This window comes from Felis catus, chromosome X (assembly GCF_018350175.1).
Source record: "Felis catus isolate Fca126 chromosome X, F.catus_Fca126_mat1.0, whole genome shotgun sequence".
NCBI lineage: Eukaryota > Metazoa > Chordata > Mammalia > Carnivora > Felidae > Felis > Felis catus.
Genome location: NC_058386.1, coordinates 15,114,511 through 15,139,070, shown reverse-complemented (window position 1 = coordinate 15,139,070; position 24,560 = coordinate 15,114,511). Strand labels below are relative to the sequence as shown.

At 40.3% G+C, this 24,560-nt stretch overlaps 1 protein-coding gene across 7 annotated transcripts in view; it reads right to left on the bottom strand.

Annotated features, from left to right (window-relative positions):
* PPEF1 (protein phosphatase with EF-hand domain 1) overlaps positions 1–24,560 on the bottom strand; it is a 109,500-nt gene that overhangs the window by 38,198 nt on the left and 46,742 nt on the right. For all 7 annotated transcript variants that reach the window (XM_006943604.5, XM_045050925.1, XM_019823623.3 and 4 more), the window contains 2 exons: positions 16,547–16,661; positions 12,803–12,849 (listed from right to left, as the gene is read on the bottom strand). In XM_006943604.5, the coding sequence (XP_006943666.2) occupies positions 12,803–12,849; positions 16,547–16,661 (162 nt within the window). The remainder of the gene's footprint in view (positions 1–12,802; positions 12,850–16,546; positions 16,662–24,560) is intronic.

The following is a 24,560-nucleotide window of genomic DNA, read 5'->3' as shown; positions in this document are numbered from 1 at the left end:
GAATCCCTCAATTTGCAAAAAGGGGATGACACTATACCCACCCCCCTCCCCAGATCGAATGAGACAATGGATATGAAAATACTCGGTATGGATATGAAATGGATATGAAAATACTCTTGCTCATGAGCAAGGCTGATAGATCACCAGAACACTCTGGTAGAATCACGCCAGGTGTCGAGAGCTGGCAGATATTGTGACCGCTCACCGACCAGGCTTTAACTATTTCGATTATCACTCCTGGACGTGAGAGAATACTTTTAAACACAGTGTTGGCACAAAAAAGAACTGGGATCAGGACAAAGGTCTGGTCTTTGTAATAGTCCAAATGTTTACAAAATACATGACAAAGAGAAAAATGTAAGTACTTATCTACCCAAATGTACGTCCCCCTTCAGAAAAGTCACCTTCAGGAAATAATGCACGTATTCTAGTTACATTAATCTTTTTCCAACTATTTCCAGAGTCCTCTTTTTTAGATTTCAAACTACAAAAGAAATCTTATTACTTTATAGTCACCGCCCGAGGATCTATATACATTTCGAGTTGTTCATATCAATATAATAGAAGTAGTTGAAAAAAATATAATGCAGGTGACAATATATGACTTACCGTATAGGATTCCCAAAACCATCATGCAATGTCCCATGTTCCGAAGAGAAATGGAAACAAACAAACAAGCAAGCAAGCAACAGTATAGTACCCTGGGCCAGAAATAGGAAGACTTATTTGCTAGTCCCGCTTCAGTATTTAATCTTTGAGCTACGATTTCCTCATCTGTAAAACGGGGGGGATGACTTCCATGCCTAACCATACAGGGCTACTTTGGAACTCAAATGAGGCTGTGTGTGCACAGCTGCAGGAAAACCACAGAGCACCGTACAAATGAAAAGATTCATTTTACTCCGACCTCCGCGTTATTTCTAATTTTAAGGTCCCGTTACTTTACATTTTCTAATATACCAATTCATATAACTTTATCACGTCAGGCTTAAACGGTATGAGCCAGCTGCAAAAATATAGGTTCCTGCTTCTCAAAACTCCAAGAAAAATGGAAGGATTCTGCGGCTCTGATACTCTTCCTTCCCCAGCCTTCACCTGGTGGGGACGAGTAAGCCGGAGGAATCTGAGGGCTGTTAGAGGCTACAGGCTCTCTTGGGATTCCAGGCCTGGAGGGGGCTAGAGGAGCAGCAGAGAGCCCTGGCACGGAGGAACTGGGCCCGAGGGGGCCCGTGCACCCCTTGATTAAGGGGAGGCCCTGACTCAGAGCATGGGGGAGGGGGAGCTGGATCTTACTAGAAGAAAGTATAGGGAAGTTCTTCCCTATTTCTGAAGCTAAAAGAAAACTAACACTCGCATTTAGGGATACCCAGGAACATAAAGACTTCCTCTCACACTCTTGATGCAGGAGTAGCAACTATTGTGCCTACAACTACAGAGAGGCCTTCTATTCTAAGCAGAGAATAGAAAATGAAAATAACTTGGGGGCGCCTGGGTGGCTCAGTCTGTTGAGCCTCCGGCTTCCGCTCAGGTCATGATCTCACGGTTTGTGAGTTCGAGCCCCGCGTCGGGCTCTGTGCTGACAGCTCAGAGCCTGGAGCCTGTTTCGGATTCTGTGTCTCCCTCTTTCTCTGCTCCTCCCCCGCTCGTGCTCTGTCTCTCTCTCTCTCTCTCAAAAATAAATAAACATTAAAAAAAAATTTTTCTTTTTTAAATGAAAATAACCTAGTACTTAAGGGGATCTAGTAACCGGAGAAAAGCAGACCAATCAGATCTGCTAAAGTTCTATCCCTTAATAAGCTAGAATTGTTGAAGGAGACAGAGGACAATTTTATTTAAAAAAAAAAAAATAAGAGGACCACAAAATAAAGAACAAAAAGGTAATAATTCTTAGCATTTAAAATGTGCTATTCAGATTTAAAATATCAATATATTAGAGCTAATTAAAAGAAATAATGATTGGAAAATACATTACTGACCCGAAAGAACAGATGAAAAATCTCTTACACAGATTAAAAAGCAAAATGATGGAAACTGTAAGGAATGAGTAAGAAATTAGAGTTCAGAGCCAAGAGAACTAATATGCCAGTAATAATTCCAGAATCAAGAAAGAGGAACAGATGGAGAAGAGGCAAAAATTACATAAATAAGAGAGGGAGACTTCTATGGTTAAAAAGAGACTTCATCCTGAAGTTTGAAAGAGCTCACGAATCCTATGCACAACTGATGAGGGAAAAATATCCCTATTACCTGGTAAAAATCTTAGAAGCTGCTAGACAAAAAGAGCAAGTTACAAAGGGAAAAGAATCATCCTGGCATTAGACTTCTCACATGCAGCAGTGGGAGGTAGAAGATGATGGAACAAATCTACAAACTAAAGAGAGAAAAGGACTATGAAGCAAGAATTCTATATTGGCCAAGACATTATTAACTTCCTAGGGTGATAGAAAATATTTGCAGATGTGTAAAGGGTCGAATATCAGCAGCAACATCATTGGGGTGGAAGAAAGACATATGTGAGTATGTAGTGATCTAATACCACAAAAACAACGAACATGTATTGATTGTGTGTTATGTGCCATACACAATTTTAGATGCTAGAAACACAGAGGTAAATAATACAAAGCCCCTGCATTCCATGAGCTTGCATTCAGAGAATATAGCACCCACATGCCCCACAGAGGAAAACACTCAAGAAAATATCCTAACCAAATAACAGCACAGTACAAAAAAAAAAAAAAGTTCTCAAGCCAGGGAAAGACCCAAGAAGAAAGAATATAGATGTGAACAACAAACCTTTCAATATAAATCAACAGTGATAATGTGGAACTTGCATTTAAGTACTAAGCAAGGATTCTGGAAATAAAAGAGACATACTATGAAGAAAAACCTAATAATGGTCAAGAACTAAAAATATGGCATGAGCAGTAACCAAAATTTGCAGGGGAGCTCCACAAATCTCATCCCAATGGGGGACATACATGGAAAGTGTGACAATAAACACATTTATCTTGCTGGAGGAGAGGGAGTATGATGGTGAAAGAAGAAAGTTATAGCTATTTGAGAAATATATCCACATACCTTATTTATCAGAAATGTCAAGAATGGGAAAATAACTACTAATGAATGAAAAGCACAGTAAAAATGTCAAAGAAAACAATAATAAAGAAAACTTTACCAGAACAGCAAAAAGAAAAGGGAGAGGATGAAGCAAAGTGAAGTAAATAGTAAACAAAGAAGAAAATTTTTCAAAAACATCTGCTGTTATACTAAATGTGAATGGGTTAAATTCTTCCATTAAAATATCAAGATTACCAGACTATATTAAAATACAAAACTCTGATATATACAGTTTGAGAGAAAAACACATCAAAAATAGATAAAGGAAGGTTGAAAACAAGGTAAATACAACAAACAGAAAACAAAAATGTAAATATTGATACTAGACAAAGTGAAATTTAAGATTAACAGTGCTAATAAACACGGTCACAAAGCAACAATATATAATAGAAGGCACTTATAAAGAAGGTACAGTTCATGAACTTGTATTCAATAAACAAAAGAACACATTTTTCCTTCATATATTTAACTATTACAGATGCAAGAAGAAACTGTCTAAAAATACAAACACAGTAAATTATTCAGATTGAATTATTGGTTTAAAATAACATCTACAAATTCTTGACACACCCTTTAAAAGATGAAGCCTAACTTCCCTCTTCTTGAATGTGGGTTGGATTTAGTGATTTGCTTCTATGAATTGAAAAAAAGAAAAAAAGCAGGACTGATGGTGTGCAGCTTTGGAGACTAGGCCATAAAAGACACTACAGCTTCCTTCCTGCTGTCTCTTTTGCATCACTCACTCTAGGAAAAGTCAGATGCTATGCCATGAGAACACTCAGATACCCTGTGGAAAGGCACATGTGGCTCTTTTGCCCATAGCCAGTGAGGAGCTGAAATGCTGTGCCTGCAGCCATGTGAGTTAGCAATCTTGGAAATGGGTCCTTGAGCCCCAGTCAACCTTTCAGATGACTTCAGCTCTAACCAATAGCTTGCCACCGCATGAGAGACCCTAAGCCAGAACCATTCAGCTAAGCTGCACTCAAATTTCTGACCCACAGAAACTGTGCAATACTAAATGTTTATAGTTTTAATGAACTAAGTATTGGGGTAGCTTGCTACACAGCAATATATAACATACACATTCAGACAGGTACAGTAGAAACTGAATATGTGGGGAAACTGAATATTTAGGGGCACCTGGGTGGCTCAGTTGGTTAAGCATCAGACTTCGGCTCACGTCATGATCTCATGGTTCGTGAGTTCAAGCCCCACATGGGGCTCTCTGCTGTCAGCTCGGAGCCTGCTTTGGATCCTCTGTCCCCGTTCTCCTTGCCCCTCCCCCCAGTCACAGGCGCACTTTCTCTCTCTCAATAAACATTTTTAAATATTGAATATTTGATCAATGAACTTAATTTAATAAATGGATATATGAAGAACTTTACATCCTACAAGTAGAGAGTATAATTAATTCTTCATATGTCTAAGGACACTTTATGACAATCATGTGCATGATTTCAAAGAAATCCTGAATAAGTTCAAAATAATAAATATGTCATAGGATATATTCTCATGTCATAATCCAATAAAATTTGAAATAAATAATAAAAATAGGATTCAAAGAATTCTAGCTCCTTTAATTAAGACCCTTGGAAATGAAAAACTGTAGTGTTAATAAGCATTAGATTAAAGAGAAAATTAAAAGCAAACTTACAAGTTCAATCGAAGACTCAATTAAAACTAACATTAGAAAAGATGTGTAACCTTAAATGCCTTCATTATTAAAGAGGATGCACATGAAAGACTATTCATCTCAGGAAATTAGAAAAGGAACAATAAAATCAATCAAATAAAGATAAAAGCTAAAATTAATGAAATAGAAGAAAAACAAAAAAGAAAAAAATACATAAAGCCAAAGGATGATTCTTTGAAAGACCAATAATATTGATACTCATCATGAGCCTGACAGAGGATGAGTGAAAAAAGAGAGAATTACAAAATATGAAAGATGAAAGAGTAGAAAAAAGACATAAAGACAGAGAAGTAGATAAAAGAAGTACATATATGTAAACAATATGATGCCGACATCTATGATGTACTTTTACAGCCTAGAGAAATGGAAGATTTCTCTGAAAATAAGAAACTATCAGAAATGATTCAAAAGAAGTAAAAAACTTGAACAGTGCATCTCCTTGTGGCTTTATAGCAGAGCTGTATCTCCATTTTCTGTTCTTTTTTCTTTTTAGTTTTTATTTTTGAAGGACAGAGCAGGAGTGGGGGGGGGGGAGAGAGAGAGGGAGACACAGAATCCGAAGCAGGCTCCAGGCTCTGAGCTATCAGCACAGAGCCCGACGCAGGGCTCGAACCCATGGACTGGGAGATCATGACCTGAGCCGAAGTGGGACACCCAACCGACTGAGCGCCCCAGGCGCCCCAGCTCTATCTCCATTTTCAAGAGCAAATGGTTTTAATGTTATTTAAACCAATGATTCATTCCCATCCTTGAGTGCACACTGAATTCACTTGAGGGATTTTTAAAAGTCCCCGGGTGGGGGCGCCCAGCTGGCTCAGTCAGAGGAGTGTGGGACTCTTGATCTTGGGTTGTGGGTTGGAGCACCATGTTGGGTACAGAGATTAGAGATTACTTAAATAAATAAGACTTTTTTAAAAAGTTTTTTTTAAGTCCCCAAGTGTCTATCAGAGTCTGAGAGTAGGACTCACATTCAGTACTTTTTTTTCCAATTCCCTTCGGTGACTACAATGTCAAGTTTGAGAACCAGGGCCTTTAATTATTCCAAACCACAGAAAAAGATGAAAATCTTTTCAATTCACTTCATGAAACCAGCATAACCTTAATACCAAAATATGAGAAAAGCATTTAGTAGTCTAAAATTATATTTATTTATATTTTTAATTTTTTAGTTTTGTTTAGAGAGACCACAAGCACATGTGCACATGCACATGCATGAGTGGGGGAGGGGCAGAGAGAGAGGGAGAGAGAGAATCTTAAGTTCCACGCTCAGTGCAGAGCCCGATGCAGGGCTCGATCCCACGACCCTGGGATCATGACCTGAGCTGAAATCAAGAGTCAGATGCTCACCTGACTGAGCCACCCAGGTGCCCCTAAAATCACATTGATTGTATCTGGATAATAAACATGTTTTCCACTAGGATGACAAACTTTCTTGCATTAGAAACTTCTCATCTCCAGTTAGGCCAAACTCTGTAGGTATTTCACCTCTACTATGAGCAAAGAATAATGAATTCCTTTAGCCAAACCTAATTTTAAGCCCCAAATAGTAACGGTCACCTAGGTCATCCACCTTATACAGCACCGCTGACACCCAGTGAGTTTTAACCTTTTCAAAAAATTACACATGTTGTCAAAAGGCTAAGATTTGCGATAATGAAGTTCATTCAATAGAATATGTCAGAGTCTCTGAAAGTGACTCTAAAAGGCGTCTTCAATGTATACTGAACTCCTGTACACGTTAAGCCTCTCAGAACAGACACTTCAAAAACGGCAAGGTTTATTTGAAGGTATAAGATCTGTCCTACTGGTTCAGTATTAGTCATATTACTTTATACATATGAGTTCAAGTACATTTTTGTCTTAGAACAGCAAGGAAATTAGAAAACCGATGCGAAGATGAGGAGCTAAGTGTCCCTGTACGTCAACTCTCTAGGACGTCTGGGCTTCCGACTACTGAGATTTGTCTGGTTTTCCTTCAAAGAAGCAAAAACTGCTGCTGTAACCCATCCTTCACTCAGTTCCAGTAAACCAAACTCTCTGGCTTATTCTGTAGCTAATATACAACAAATCGTCTATGGCATGGAAACGAAGTTGACAAATACAGAAAACCCAGGGCAACTACAAACCCTGAACAGCAATTCAGATGACCCGGAGGGGAGACACTAGCGGACCACAGTTAATTAACTGGAATGGAGACAAAGACAAGATGGTTCCCTATATTCTCACCTATTTCCTCCTGAAGCATTTTACAATCAACATCTAGAAGTTATGCCTTTTTTTTTTTTTTTTTTTTTTTTTGCTCAAACAATAACCTCTGGACCTCAACTCCGCATTATTTTAATTGTTATTTCTTTTGCCAACCCTGTTTTAGAGATCTGTTCTTCTGATTGCAGCATACTGCCTTCATCTCAAAAGAAAAGGAATTGACCGCTGTGTAGGATGGAGCGTATCAGTGAGAGAGGAAAAAGAAAATATTTAATGACCTTCTCGAGTGGAAAATCCTGGGCACGGGGAGCGGAGAATGGTAGGGAAGAGAGAACGAGAAGGAAAACAAGGTGGCATGGACAGCATCAGTGTGACATGCACAGGGTTAAGAGTCAATTCGCTTCTCTCTGTCCACGAACATCTCTTTTTCAGCTTCAGGAGGTCTCCACTCACAGCAGCAATTTAGCAAACTAATTTGCCAATACTCGATCTAAAATTCCAAGCTTTCCGTTCAGTGAGGAAAAGTCTCGTAATTTTAGCAAGGCTAATTAAGGCTCTGAATGAAGTATTTCAAATCGGTCACTCTAATTAAGCAAAAGTGGCTGATTAAAATTAACCTTTTCAGAAAATAAAATCTAAAAATAAACCTAACTAATGCCATGTAAATTGCTTCACTTGATGATATTTGAAGCCATATAATGTTGAGATGCCCTTTTAGCAAAGGTCTGTTACAATGTGGTATCCAGAGGAAAGAATTCTTTTCAAACCCGGATAGGATTGCAGCTGAAAATGTCTAGCTTAGTCTTAAGGTGCTCCATGGCAAAATTTTTAAGGACGACCGAATATGAAAGAAACCCAAATCTCAAAACCAATAATCGAAAGCAATCACTGGTATGAGTCCCGTCGGAGGAGGTGACATTCAAGACAGTCCGTTCAAGGAACTTCAGTAATTTAGCAAGTGCCTAAATCCCAGTCACTAATACATCCCACCCTGAACTGTCCTGTCTTTTCATTAGTTGACCTTCACCACTAAACTGTAAGGTCTCTGGGGCTAAAAACTGCACCGTAATCAGACCACACTGCCAACCCTTAGCAGAGTACTTCATTCATACCCGGTGTTTAATAAATACACGTGAAAGGAATAGACTGCACATTTGTCTTTGTGTCTTCTCGGTTTTTATATAGTGCCTTGAACGCTGCAAGGATCAGACAAAAGTTTATTAAATGAATAAATTAGTGGATAGGCTCGCTTTCGTGTAGGATTGGTTATAACGATACAAGTCTTGAACCAAACCGACCACTTGGATGAAAAGCAAGCAAGGCACCTCAGGGATCCTACACTGTATGGTATGCCTTTGGTTGGCCTTGGGCCAGCCCTGGCCTGCAGCCTACTCACCCTAAACCACATGAAAGAGCCGACAAGGAAGAAATTGCCTAGCAAGACGTCAACTGAAAGATGAGTAACAATTTTGCCTTCATTCAAAGCCTGGGGGTTTCCCGGTTTCTCTTTGGGGCTGACTGAGAGGAATCGGAGCATAATATAAACCGTAGTGATTTACGGCTCCAAAAATCTCCAACGGGAGTATTTTGCCAAACTATCCTCTGCGATTCAAGTTCAATCAAAATCTGAACAAAATACATTTGGATAAATCAAATAATCCGTAAGTTGCTAATTTTAATAAATTAATTAAACCATAAATTAAACAGGGATCAGTTAAAGCACGGTCACTAGCTGCTTCTAAATAGAAGACAGAGAGAGCCCATGGCTTACACTGAGGTGACTCAGTCCTGCGCGCTCCTATGAATGAACCGGAGGAAAGCACCGCGCGCAGGGCATTACGTGTAACCAGGAATCAAAACCACATTGTTGATGCTGTGAACATTGCAGTGAGCATCGGCCACCATCACCGAAACTCTACCATTGCCTGAAGCAATCGAGAGATTGCTCAGGTCAGAGTTAACACCAGCTGTAATCCCTGCGCAGCCACCCTTGTATCTGAGGCCACCAGGGAAACCCACCCCCCACCTCCCCTTCTCTCGCCTTATTTGTAAGATGTTCTTTCTTGCCTCCTCATCTCTTTCCTGGCGCATTATGCTTCTCTCAACTAATCTTCCTTTATTTTGTCTTCACGTTCTTTCATGCTCCGATACCTAAGACCCCATAGGGATACTCACTCATACCGTAAGCATTGCTGAGATGAATTTGCCAGATCACTGAAGCTTACTCCTTTAAAAACTAAAATGCGTTTTTAAATTACTTTAACCATTTTAACTAAGGGTTTGGAAAGTGTGCCGTCTGTTCTCTTTACTTCTTAACAGAGCGCACGCCGGAGCCCCTCGACACTTTCTTGACCATGCAGGCTTGTCGATCTAAGCATCCCCTCAGGTCCTGCTGAAAAGGACGGAACTCTCTTCCCTGCATATATTTCCGACCTTGTGCTAACAGTTCTAGATCTCCTGTGCCATTTAAGAGCTCTGCTTTTCATTGTTGTCCTTGTTTCTCACTTCTGCCTTTCCCCTCCCCCTCCCTAATTGGCCGTGGGGTGGGAAGCCACACGGGCCAACTTGGACCAAGAAGGTGTCAGGATGGGAGTGATATATGCTCATAGGTCTTTGAGTGAGGGCCCGGGGCCCGTCCGCTCAGGAAAGTTCACTGGCTTTGTGACAGCGACTTCAACAGCTCAGAGACCCTTTTTCCTTCATTGTGGGGCCGGGACCATAGGAGTGTTAAGCAAAGGTAAGTCAAGGGCACGGGAGCTCGTCCTCCGGATAGGCCGGGCGGCACCGTCATCTGCATTCGGGTAGAAACACCGTTTCCCCGTAGTCTGTGTGCCTGGTTGCAGACTGTACTCCACCCCTGCGAGCCTACCCTCAGTCCTCATTTAAACTTCGGACAAAAAACGCGACAGAAACAGGGAAAATGCTGACTTTCGCGAGTGACAGCACCCTGTGAAGGAGCTTCCTCAGACATCTCTGTGCGGCTGCCCTTTCATCTCCAGGCCTGCAACTCGGGACGCCCTTCCCTCAGTTTTCCCTCTCAAACCAGGCAATTTCCAGATCCTCGTGTGCATGGTTTATCCCACATCCAAGATGCATCGTAGCTGCTTCTCGCTCACGCTTAATGAGATTCAAATTCATGGCTCCTGCAGGCTTCTGTTTTCCAAACATCCCTCTCACCTCCCTCTACCCAAATCCCTCTCAAGCGAGACCGCCCTACTCTTTTCACTGCTGGGCTCTCAGTCTGCACTTCTGGAACGCTCTCATTGGTTAACTCTCAAAATACTTCTTGCTTTCATGTGAACGCTATATTTTCACCTTCGGTTCTTTTTATGGTACTTCTTGCCTCCCACCTCCTCCTGTTCAGTCTTTACGTTAGCACTTTCCAGTTTCCTATGTTCCATACCGCTCTGCTGAGAGAATTAAAGAAACCCGTGGCAATTTTCTCCTTTCTCATCTGTCTACGCCAGAGTCCGTGCCCTGATCACACCTTAACATCTTCAACTACCTCTCAAGAAATTTGCTTTTCTAACTGTCTCAGAAGTCCTTTTTCTCTTTTACTTTACTCAACTGTTTTCCCTTTTATATATCTCCCCAAACCTCTAAAAACATAATCGCTAGATTTCCTCTTGTGGTTGTGTCCCATATCTTCCCGCCCCCTCTTCCTTCCTTAGACCGTCACTATCAGCAATAGCAGGACTGAACCTCCGAACATTTTATAGGGTGCCGCGTATGGAGTTAAACGGACCTCATTCCCCAAACTGTGCAACTGTGTCCTCACACGAGTCCACTCTCCCTCCGCTGCCACAGCGTTCCAACATGGCCCATAGAATCCCCGTTTCATGGTAGATAAACTCTCCTCTGCCTTCAACTCATTCGGGAAGACCGCCCTCTGGAAATCTGGGCCTCCCTTAAGGACGCTGCTGGACTCCTGACTCACGCAGCCCTCTGGAAGGAAAGGACTCATTCCTCCACAGGATGGATACCTCAGGGTCAGGAGCTGGGGAGGGTTCACGTGCCCCTCAGAGGCGCTACAAGACCAACACTTTGCCAGCCTCAGGTAAAAGCCTCTCCTCCTTTCTAGTCCATGACCTCTGACTGGCCTTCCTTGCCCACTCCTCACCTCACAGTCCTGTGGTCAGCTCATTTAACCCACCCGCTTTCCATTTCCACATCCCCGACCTCCTCATCTCCAATATTCTCTTTCTCGCACTTCGGCCGGCCACATTCGGGACTCCACCTTGAACGTGCTCATCCCCTAGGACTACTCCTCATATAACTTCCCACCCTTCCTGCTTCCCAAGGCCCTTGCCCCCATCAGTCTGCTCCCTCAGAAAGCATGCCAATCCTGTAGTCTACCCATCTGTCCCGGTTGGCTGGCCCATCCTGACTCCTCTTCCTTCCCTGCCCAGCTTGGGTTCTGTCACTGATCTCGGGAATTGCTCTTTAACCGGCACCCTCACCTCCCTACCAGAAAAACTTCGGGTGGACTTCCTGACGCCAACCTAAGTTCCTGGGCAGCTTCCTACTTCCTCTGCTCCCACCCTCCAGCTATCAGGCTCTAGATCCTTGCTTAGGCCTCCTGCAGTCTCAACTGAATCTTCTCCTAAGAGCAGCTCCATTCATCCACTCCTGGTTTGGCCCTCTCCATTCCCTTCTAAGCCTCCACTCCAAATGAATGAAATAAAAAAAAAAAAAAAAACAACCCTTGCATCTCTATCATAATTCATTACTTTAAAACATGCTTTTGAATATCTGTTATTCTATCCACAAGACACCTTTTGTGGGGTGGCAGTTCAAGGATATGACAGCCCAAAAAAAAAAAAAATTTGAGTTTCACAGAGGCTACGTGGCTTACTTAAGCTCTCACAGTATCCAAAGAGTAGAAATGATTGGCCATCATAATAATCAAAATATATTTTCTTTCAACCATCTGAGACACCTATGCTGTGCCCAGTTATTCCACACACTAGTTGTAGGGACTGACACATTGATCAAAAAGAGAGATAAAGGGGAGCATCTGGGTGGCTCCGTGAGTTGGGCATCCGACTTTTGATTTCAGCTCAGGTCATGATCTCACAGTTCATGAGTTCGAGCCCCATGTCAGGCTCTGTGCTGGTGGTGCCGACTCTGCTTGGGATTCTCTCCCTCCGCCCCCCCCCCCCCCCCCGCAAAAATAAATGAACAAACAAAAAGAGAGATAAAGAGATGACGGCAGAGGTCACCTCAAGATCACTTTTCTTCACGCACTGTCCCAGAAGCAAATATTCAGGTTTGTTATTGCTGGCTCAGAGAGAGAAATGAATCTGATCGAAGCTGCAGAGAAATTCCATGCCAGCCAAGCTGCCCTCTGCCCTCTGTGTAGGCCCCACAACCACACCCCAACAAATGAACAGGAGTCACAGCACTGGAAAAGCAACTGAGCTCAGCAATGGTGAATCAGTGCGCAAAACGGATTGCTCCTCTCCGCATCCTCTGCCATCTAGACATTTCTGATGTCATAAAGACCACAAACACAATCAGGTGCAAATCGTAATGGATATACAGATAACAGTACTCTTGAACAAAGACCCAGGTTAATTTTTTTAAAGACATTTGTATGAAATACGCGTTAAAAAGCCAAAAGATATCCCTCTACAAATATTTCGGCTTCTTCGATGAAAAAAAAAAAAACAAACCGTTACATACATCTGAATCTATCCATATCCCTAATAAAACTAACACTGTTATCTGCCCTGGGACTCTCCTCCCCCAGCAAAAATGCAACTATTTAGCCAAATAATTATTTACCTTATAGAAGATCAAAAGAAGGTCATCCAGTTTCCCATGCAAATCACCTGCAGTGCAAATGAAAAATCACTCTTCAGTAGGAAACAAGAAAACGCCCATTTTGTTACAGAATTTTTAAACAGAAATACTGCTGATATACTTCAAGCATTCTCAGGGCACTGGGGTTTTCCCCATGATGGTATGAATTCAACAATTTGTTTTTATAGCTCTCTTTTTGTCCCCTTTCCTCTGGGAGACGGCATCTGATATTACAATTACCTGTTCGCTCCTACCATTTATGCAGCGCTTAGCTCACTCTGTGCCAAGCACTGCATTAAGGGTTTACGTGAATTATCCTGTTCAATCCTCACAACCACTCTATGAGATGGGTATTGTTTTCACCATTCCTAGGTTACAAAGGAGGCTCAGAGTAGTTACCCGGTGCAAAATTACCCAGCTACCAAAGATCAGAGCTGGAATTCACACCCAACTTTACTCAAAACTCAAGCTCTTCGCGATTCTTCTGTATTGTTCACACTGTAATCTCTAGGAGAGCAGCGATAGTATATATCAGTCGGCATTAAATCCCCAATGCCTCTCATAGTATCTGGTGCATAATAGGCACTCAATAAATACATTTCATTGGTAAATGTACAGTTTTTTTAAGCCATGTATTAAAGAATATGCTCGAGCAATAGCATCTAAAATTTAAAACTTGTGACTTGTGGGGCGCCTGGGGGGCTCAGTTGGTTGAGCGTCCGAGTCTTGATCTTGGCTCAGGTCGTGATCCCAGGGTCATTGGATCGAGCCCCACATCAGGCTCTGTACTGAGCATGGAGCCTAAGATTCTCTCTCTCCCTGTGCCACTCTCTCCCACTTGTGCTCTCTCTCTTTCTCAAATTAAAAAAAAAATTGTGAGTTGACATCCTTTTGATGAGACAGTTACAGGAAATAGAAATGAAAGCATGGCTTTATAAAACTCAGCTAACTAAAGGACACCACATGAATATATGCAGATATTAATTAAAAATTAAGAGTGAATACGTGAATATTCAAAAGCCCTATTTGGATAATTATTTCCAGGTAAAAGACCTGTCTTTCACAAGCTCTGATCATAAATTTTTATTCTTTGCATCCAACTTGATTACCAAATAGAATCTAATATAGAAATACCTTTCCTCAGGTTGCTTAAAATCCTACAACCAAAATTAGCCAAATATATGCAATGGAAGACTCCAATTATGAGAATAATTAAAATCCTGTGTCACCAGCACTTATTTATAAAATGACTATAATATTGAGAGCATATTAATGCTACTGCATACTTAAATCTCATTGCTTTCATATGATCTTATTCCAATTCTAAGGAAATAAAAGTGGAAGGACTTTTTACTTACCAATTAAATATATTTTAAAAATCATTTTATTTTCCTAATTTTCTTTAGGGGGACTTGCCCTTCAAAGATTTGAGCAGACAAAATTGTCACAGCTGGCATGATAAAAAATGAACTGGTTTCAGCATATTAGGAATTGAGGCTATAAAAATATTTTTAACTTCCAGTTGGACAGCAATAGATAAAATATGAGGTATCACGGAAAGACAGCCACAGAGAGCAACTTCCACCGCAAAGAAAAACATGAGTGCAGAACTGGTTATCTTTATAGCATGACTATAGACTAAAACACCTTCTATAATGCACGTGTATTGAGAACAATGTAGCGTGTTGAGATGTTCATGTAAATAAATGCATCTGGACACTAAAATAATGGTAAAATTTCATCACACTTTCTCTCCCTTTCCTAGTACCGTCTTCAACAGAAGAAGTTTTTGAAAAGACAGCCCCAGTTTTGAGTTTTGAATGATGACCAAATTTATCTAAGTTCAATAGGGCTCTAAGGACCGAAAATAATAAATCCTATGCTAAGGTGCTCCCTCCAGCAGTGGTGCGACACAGAAAAACGTCTGGAAACAAATGCCCAAGACGTGGAGATCTTTAAGTGAATAAACTGTCCAATCAATCCATTCCCTAGTCTTTGTCTCCTGATGGAAAATGAACCATCAGAGAGATGTGTGATAGGAGATATGGGGCTGCCTCTAACCTGGGATGCAGAGGACCTGATTTTTTATTCTGACTCTGCCACTAACTAGCTGAGTGAGCTTGCGGGTGGTGGGGGAGAGTCCCCACATAGAAATTCAGGGAAGGAGGGGCGCCTGGCTGGCTTGGTCCGGGTAGCATGGGACTCTTGATCTCGGGGTTGTAAGTTTGAGCCCCATGCTGGATGTAAAGATTCCTTAAAAATAAAATCTTTACAAGAGAAGAAAGAAAGAAAGAAAGAAAGAAAGAAAGAAAGAAAGAAAGAAAGAAAGAAAGAAAGAAAGAAAGAAAGAAAGAAAGAAAGAAAGAGAAAGAAAGAAAAAGAAAGAGAAAGAAAGAAAGAAAGAAAGAAAGAAAGAAAGAAAGAAAGAAAGAAAGAAAGAAAGAAAGAAAGAAAGAAAGAAAGAAAGAAATGCAGGAAAGGCGATACACTTTCCTCTCTGCACCTCAATTTCATCCACAAGAACAAGTGATAGGCTAGTCTCAGTAAGAACCATTCAGTTCTTACACTGTGGGACTCCAGGACTCCCTTGCCCTGTAATTAATTCACGTCTTCTAGATCCTTTTACCCAAAGATAAGTCTGCAGTGGCAACCGGGGGTATACTGGAAACACGTGGGAGCAGATCTCGTGTTCTGTTAAGCTTATTCCATACACTCTGGTAGCATATACAGCCCTGGCCCCACAAGCTTCATGGGTCGGCACGGCTTCCTGAGCTGCGTGGCCTCAGATTCTTAATCTCTGTGAAAAATCAGAGCCGGTGAGGCTTTGAATAAAAGGCGCCCACTGCTGAGACGCATCGTCTGTTAGGCAGAGATGCGTTGGCCTCATCAGGTTCGAACTGCGTCATTAAAGACGCTTCAGAAGCCCGAGTCAGGTCGCTCTCACCACCGTCAGATGCTAGAAATGGAAATGGTTTCCCTCGATTGTCAAATCCGCTTCTACCTGACACGGTAAAAGAAACACAGGCTACGCTTTGATTTGGAAAATAACAATCACTGCTTTGTAACCTAAAGGCCTAATTAGAAGTTAAGGGAACTGCTGTTCCTTCCACGCACCCCATTCTCAAACAGTTGCAAGCCTGCTGAGCACCAACTGTGTTGAATTTCAATGTGTACTGTTTCTTGAAGCAATATCCTGCCAGGCTGGCCTATATGATAACAAAATCTCCAGCCTTGTTATTTAGAAGAACAAGGAACAGATTTCTAGGACATTCCCACTCTTCTGAAAGCTGCAGAGACCGGTTGGAAAAATCTAAAACAGCAGCCAAGGGCAGAGAAGAGTTGCATCTCCACCCTGCCTGGGGCTTTTCGCCTCCCAGCCTAAGCGGCACATAGTGGCCCACCTAGGAAAAGTAATATGGAACAAAGATAATGAGAGCTAGACGGAGGGCAAGGAAGGCTTATTCCACCCATGGGTGGTTTTCCGTATTAAAATGCTGCCTGCCTTTATAAAAAGCCCTGAGTTCTTTAATTTCTCACATAATTAATTCCTGCCAGCTGGTATGCAAAACAAAGACAAGACGGGGAACAGTATTATCATGATAGATCACTCTATATTAACACTTTTCCCTTAATACAGTCCAATTTACACGGTTTTCGAGTTAAGCAAATGATGTAGAACCAAGGCGCTCCTAAATATTAATTTGGCAGCTCTGCCCTGAAACTTACCACAGATTGTTATCTCTTTGGAAGGAGAGGTTTTTACGTGAGTGAAGTTCGGCATTTGCTTCAGGACTTTCTTGGTTTCAAATAGCACCTCTAAGACGTACCGAGCATGAAGTATCTGTGAGGGTGAGGCAGAGGAAAAATATATAATGAACTAGCAAGAAAAGCATGACTACGTAGAAAGCTATAAAGGTGGAGCATATGAGCACATTTCTGGAAGCTATATTGCAGGATAATCTCTAAATTATTCTCAAAAAGGGGCGCCTGGGTGGCTCAGTCGGTTAAGCGTCCGACTTCGGCTCAGGTCATGACCTCGCGGTTCGTGAGTTCGAGCCCCGAATCGGGCTCGGCGCTGACAGCTCGGAGCCTGGAGCCTGCTTCGGATTCTGTCTTCCTCCCTCTCTGCCCCTCCCCTGCTCATGCTCTGTCTCCCTCTGTCTCAAAAATAAACATTAAAAAATTTAAAAAAAAATTATTCTCAAAAAGATTATTCTAGCACTGTGTCTGGCATATCATAAGCCCTCACTAGATATCTGCAAATTGAATGAATGAATGGCTCCTAGGACATTTGTACTTTCATGGGTTTTTTAAAATGTTTTTATTTATCTTTGAGAGAGAGAGAGCGAGAACACGTGCAAGCAGGAGAGGGACAGAGAGAGAGAGGGGAACAGAGGATCCAAAGAGGGCTCTGAGCTGACACCAGTGAGCCCGATGCGGGGTTTCAAGCCACGAACCACGAGATCATGACCTGAGCTGAAGTCTGATGCTCAACTGACGGAGCCACCCGGACACCCCTCCTTTCATGTTCTTAACTGACATCACCCATTCACAGAACATCTGTGATTATTCTTGGTCCTTAGGGCCCAAGAGAAGTGAAAGGGAAGAAAAAAGAGTCCCTTGCCCCAGGGAAACATGCAGACAAAAATGAATAAATAACAGAGAAGGAGGGAAAGGAGAGAGAAAGAGAGAGAGAGTGTGCAAGATGGGCCGCTTTGCATTTGTTTGGGACATCCTGCCACCTGGGATGGCAACCTGGTGGTGGCGCTGGGTTCCCAGATCTCACAAGGCAGCCAGAGCAGCCCCAAGAAACCCCTGAGCCAAGAATCCCAGGTGTGGCCCAATGTTGGGTACACAGACGTGAGAGTTTACAGAACAGCAAGTGCATTTATATACTAGTCTAAATACAAAACATATTCCAAACCCAAATAAACCATTTGGATTATCTCCTATTATGACTGTTCATCCAATTGCTCTCCTCCAATTACAGTGCTGATGACATCATTGTTTTGGACAGATTTACTCCGCTTTCTCCACTGGGCTTTTTTTTTTTTTTTTTCACATGAAATTTATTGTCAAAGTGGTTTCCATACAACATCCACTGGGCTTTTTTTGTTTGTTTGTTTTAAATCGAGTATGTTATGCTCTCTCTTTTTTTTTTAATTATAAAATATTCCAAATACATAATCCCCAAAGTAATATAGTCGATACAAACTGAACAGATGCTAACACCACTTCATGGGAAAGGACTGTTTGTACCGCTTGAAATGGGGCTAGCTGAAATTGACATGTGCTGTGAGTACAAAATACACACTGGATTTCAAAGACTTGTAAGAAAAAAAAAAGTAAAATGTCTCCTTAACCACTTTTAACATGAGTACATATTAAAATGATAATAATTCCATATGTTGGATTAAATAAATTTTAAAATTTTTTTCACTTATTTTACAGTTTTAAGTTTATTTTGTAATTTTTTTCTTAAAATTTTTTAAAAGCTTTTTTATTTTTGAGAGAGAGAGAGAAAGAGAGCGCAAGGGTGAGTGAGGCAGGGGCAGACAGAGAGGGAGACACAGAATCCGAAGCAGGCTCCAGGCTCTGAGCTGTCAGCACAGAGCCCAATGCGGAGCTCGAACCCACAAGCTGTGAGATCATGACCTGAGCCGAACTCAGACGCTTAACCGACCGAACCACCCGGGCACCCCTATGAAGTTCATTTTTAAAAATAATCTCTACACCCAGTATGTTTTTACTTTTTTAATGTGACTACTGGAACATTTTAAATTATGTATGTGGCTCACATTATATTTCTCCTGGACAGCACTGGTTTAGATTGTTAAAGGCTGAGAGAGGGGTCATATCTACATATTGTTCGGATACTGCTTTGGATATGGGATTCAGAACAGATGGAATCCTTTATTCCCTTGAAACAATCTGGCTCAGTGTCTTAAAATTTCTATTTGCAGAGCTATTAAAATACTAAAACTATTTTCTAACCCAAACCCCCAAAACATGATTAAGTTTGGACAATTTTGATGATCAAATATATTTTTTAAGGACAGGGATCAGGATTTTAGGCAATGTGAGAATCAGGAGGAAAGAGAAATTTGCCCTGGATGGAGATTAGTGGAGAGACCTATATTTCCTGGCTCTCCAAGACCTAATGAACTGCTAAAGATCTTCTCCACAAAAGCATTCGAAATCCATTCAATCCACAACTTGAGTCAAATCTTGAATGTCAACTTTCCTTTAGCCACATTTTAAGGAAATTTTGAGGAACAGGCAAAACACCTTAAACCAATGACTTATTTCAGTTTGCACATTTAGTCTATTGATTCCCAACGTTGCACTTAACTTGCCACTGCAAATTTTCTGGTCTATTTGCAGCATTAATCAGAGTAAGCGCTGTCTGAAAAGGCAGTTTTGTTTTGTTTTGTTTTGTTTTAGTGAAAAAACATTGAGAATATGCTACGACAGAAAGATCCTAATATTAAAATAGTTTTTCTGGGGCCTTCTAAAAAAAAGTAATTTTTTTAGTTGTTTAGTAATTTTTAGTAATTTTAGTTTAGTAATTTTTTTGTTGTTGTTTGTTTGTTTTAAGTAATCTCAACACCCAACCTGGATCTCAAAGTCACAACCCCGAGATCAAGAGTCACACACTCTATGGACTGAGCCAGCCAGGGGGCCCTGGGCCCATTTTCAACTGGCTAACATCACTTGTCTAATATCAGTACTTGCTTACAATGCTGTCTTTCAGTAACATTATAATTGCGTTTACAGTTACAATATTAAATACTCAAAAGAGTTAACTTACATGTTGGTTTCCACATTTACAAAGATAGAGTAAACAGCAACTTAAAATATTCATATTCTTTTAGAGATATTGAAGTAGGAAAATATTACTTTTAAAGGATGTTTATTTTTATGAAACAGTAAGTTTTCAAATGAAAAAAGTTCAATTTTTTAGTTGAAATAAAAAGTTAAACAGTAAAAAGGAGTATAACTGAAAAGTAATTTTCCTTCTTCCATGGGCCAGTCCCTAAAAACAGCCTATGTTAAGAGTGTCTTGAATATCTTTCCAGAACATATTCTATGCGTTTGCAGGCATATAAAAATTAATATAACCAGATGTGAGTAGGCAATATTAATATATGTTATGATATATTCTTTTCTATAAATATACAATCCCTCGAATAAAACGTGGGGTATATTCACACAAAGGAATGTTATTCAACTGAAAATAGGAATAAGAAACTGACACATGCTAAAACATGGATGTACCTTGAAAACGTTTTGCCAAGCGGAAGCCATATACAAAAGGCCACATGTTATATGATTCCATTTGTATGAGATGTCCAGATTAGGCAAATTTGTAGAGACAGAAGGTAAATTAGTGGTTACCAGGGGCTAGGGAGAAGAGGGAATGGGAAGTGACTGCTTGATGGGTACAGGGTTTTGTTTTGGGGTGATGAAATGTTCTGGAACTAGGTAGTGGTAATGGCTGCACAACATGTTGAATAAACTAAAAACTGCTAAATTGCACACTTAAAAATAGTTGAAATGATCTATCTTATGTTATGTGAATTTTACCTTAATTTTTAAAAGTATACGTATATTTACAAATGGGAGCACACTGTACTTTACCTTGAAACTTTGATTCTTCCCTTAACAACATAATTTTTTCATTTTTATAAAGTCAGAATTATTGATCTTTTCTGTTATAGATCCTTGGATTTTTGCCACATCTTTTATCTCCTTGAACATATTAGGCATATTTATTTTCGACTCTGAGTCCAATAATGCCATTATCAAAATATTGGTCCTTTTCCATCGTTTGTTGTTTGCCTCCGCTTTCTGTCATGAATCTTGTATCCCCCTATGCCTTGTGGGCATATTTGTATAAAGTTAATACTTGTATAAAGCTCTGGACATTGTACATGAAAACTTGAAGAAATAATTTGAGGCCAACTTTCTTCTAGAGAGGATTTACTTTTTCTGTTGGCAGGTGGCTAGGAACACCAGCTATCTAGGATAATCTCAATTCAATTTCAGGAATTAGATGATTCAAAGTTTTGCTCCAATCCCTATACAATCAGTCTACTTCTAGTTCACCCTTACTCCTGGGGTATGCCCGCAGGGTCCTAACCTAAGAAATGAGGGTTTGGGGGTAATGTCAGAGAAACTAAGGGAATAGGTAGCTCCCAGGTCCTGTCCCTCCATAGAAACACTGAAAACTCAAGCCAAAAAACTGTCAGAATCAACCTTCACAGAACTTTGGCTGACAACGTTTACAGCAGCCCGACAAATCACAACGAATCAAAAAGAAGGCAACTTAAAAAAGGCAGTGCAAGCAGGAAGTAAAGGCTAAAACAGGTTTGTAAACATTCTAGCTAAGTAGTGAAAGAGTGTACCAACACAGAGGCCATCTTGCCTCTCTCTCTCTTTCTCTCTCTCTCTCTCTCTCGTTCTATCTCTGGTGCCTGGTGTTCAAGGAAATCTCTGTCAACACAAGCTGAAGACAAAATAAAAGAACACCCCACTCAACAAGAGCAGGCTACACATTTTTTAACAAGAGCACATGGAACATTCTCTAGGATAGACCAGAGGTTAGGCCGCAAAACAAGTCTCGATAAATTTAAAAAGATTGGGATCATGTAAAATATCTTCTCTGAACACAATGGAATAAAACTTGAAATCGGTAACAGAAGGAAAACTGAAAAATTCACAAATACGTAGAAATTAAACAACATACTCCTTTTTTAATGTTTATTTCTTTTCGAGAGAGAGAGCAGGGGAGGGGCAGAGAGAGAGAATCCCAAGTAGGGCCCATGCTGTCAGCGCAGAGCCTGATGCAGGGCTCGGTCTCACAAACCATGAAACTATGACCTGAGCTGAAATCAAGAGTTGGACGCTTAACCAACTGAGCCAGCCAGGTGCCCCTAAACAACATACTCAAACAGTCGATGGGTCAAAGAAGAAATCATAAAGGATATGAGAGACCACTTTGAGATGAACAGAAATGAAAACGCAACACACCAAAATGTATGGGATGGCAGCAAAAGCAATGCTCAGAGAGAAATTTACATTAAAAAAAAGAAAGTTCTCAAATGAAAAGCCTAACTTGACACTAAGGAACTAGAAAAGGAAGAATAAACTAAACCAAAAGCTAGCAGAGGAAGAAAATAAGGATTAGAGTTCAGATAAATGAAATAAATAACAGGAAAACAATAGAGAGAATCAACAAAACCCAAAGTTGGTTCTTTGAGAATATCAACAAAATTGGCAAACCTTCAGCTGGAACGACAAAGAAAAACAAAGAGAGGAAATGCAAATAACTACAATCAGACATGAAAGTGAGGACGTTACCACCAACCTTAAAGAAACAAAAAGAACGATAAGAGAATATTATGAATAGTTATACACTACCAAATTAGATACATTAGATGAAATGGACAAATTCCTGGAAACACACAAATTCCCAAAACTGATTCAAGAAGAAATAGAAAATCTGAACAGATCTAGGACGAGTAGAGATTGAATCAGTGATCAAACATCCTAGCAAAGAAAAGTCCAAGGGCAGCTTCACTGGTAAACTCTACTGAACATTTAAAGCTTTAACACCAATCCTTCTAAAGCTCTTCCAAAACACTGAGGGAGAAGACACAATTCCTAACTCATTCTAGAAGGCCAATACTATCCTGATATCAAAGCCAGATAAAGACACCACAAGAAACTACATACCAATATCCGTCATGAACAAAATGCAAAAAACCTCAACAAAATAGCAGCAAACAAACCCCAACAAAATTTTAAAAAGAATCATTGACCTTGACCCAGTGGGATTTATTTCAGGAATACAAGGCGGTTCAACACAGACACAAAATTGATCAGTGTAATAACACACATTAATAGAGTGAAGGAAAAAACACATGATCCTTTCAATTGATGCAGACAAGGTATGTGACAACATCTAACAGCTTTTTAGGAGAAAACCAGGAATAGAAGAAAACTTCAATGTGATGAAAGGCATCTATGAAAAACCCACAACTAGCATCAAACTCAATGGTAAAAGACCGAAAGCTTTCCCACTAAGATCAAGAATAAGACGAGCATGCCTGCCCTCACCACTGCTATTCAACATTGTACTGAAAGTTCTAGCCAGAGCAATTAGGAAAAAAAGAGAGAGAGAGAGAGAGAGAGAAATGGCATCTAAATCAAAAAGGAACAACTAAAGCTATCTCTACTCTCAAATGACACGATCCCGTAGATGGATTATTTCAAAATACACACACACACACAAACTACCAGAGCTAATAAATGAATTCAGCAAAGCAAAGTGGCAGAGTAAAAGCTCAACCCACAAAACCAGTTCTCTTTCTATATACCAACAATGAGCAATCCAAAAGGGAATTAAGAAAGCAATCCCTTTTCACAACCGTAATCAAAAGAATAAAATACCAAGGAATACATTTAAGGTAGTGAAACACTTGTGCGCTGAAAACTAGAAAACATGGCTGAAAGCAATCAAAGATAACCTAAATAAATGGAAACACATCCTGTGTTTATGAGGTGGAAGACTTAATATTGTCATGATGGTAATACTAACCAACATGATTCACGGATTCACTGCAGCCCCTACCAAAATCCCAATGAGCTTTCTTTGCAGAAACAGAAACGCCAATCCTCAAGTTCACTGCAAGGGAACCCAAATGCCAAAATCATATTGAAAAAGAACTAAATTGAAAGATTCATAGTTCCTGATTTCAAAACTTACTACAAAGTTACAGAAATCAAGACAATGTGGTAGTGGCATAAGGATAGACACATACACAAATGGAATCGAATTGGGAGTCCAGACATAAAACAACACATCTAAGGTCTACTAGTTCTCAACGAGGGTATCAAGACCACTCAGTGCGGGGAAGGAACAGACTCTTCAAAAAAAGGTGCTGGGACAACTGCATGTGCACATGCAGAGAATGAGGTTGGCCCCCTACCTCGTGCCATATACAGAAAGCAACTGAAAATGTTTCATGAACTAAATGTAGAGCTAAAACTATAAAATTCTTAAAAGGAAATAGAAGGGGTAAATCTTCATGACCTTGGATCTGGCCATGGCTTCTTAGATATAACACCAAAAGCACAAACAACCAAAGAAAAAAATAGATAAATTGGACTTCATCAAATTAGAAACTTTCGTGAATCAAAGGACATTATCAAGAAAGAGAAAAGACAACCTACAGAATGAAACAAAATTTTCAAACCATATATCGGATAAGGGATTTGTATCCAGAATATATAAAGAACTCTAATAACTCAATAATAAAAAGACAAATGACATGATTTCAAAATGGGCAAAAGATATGAATAGACATTCCTCCAAAGAATGTGTGCAAATGTCCAGTAAACAAGAAAAAATGCTAAACATCTTCGGTCATTGGGGAAATGCAAATCAAAACCACAATGAGATACCACTTAACACACAACTAGGATGGCCATAATAGAAATAAAATTAAAAAGAATAAACAAAAGCAAATAACAAGTGTTGGCAAAAAATGTGAAAAAATTGGAACCCTCCCACGTCACTGGTGGGAAGGTAAAATGGCACAGCCACTGTGGAAAAGAGCGTAGCGATTCCTCAGAAAGTTAAACAGAGTTACCATATGACCAAGCAGTTCTACTCCTAGTAGAACTATACTCAACAGGCACATATTGAGGCACATATACTCAACAGAACTGAAAA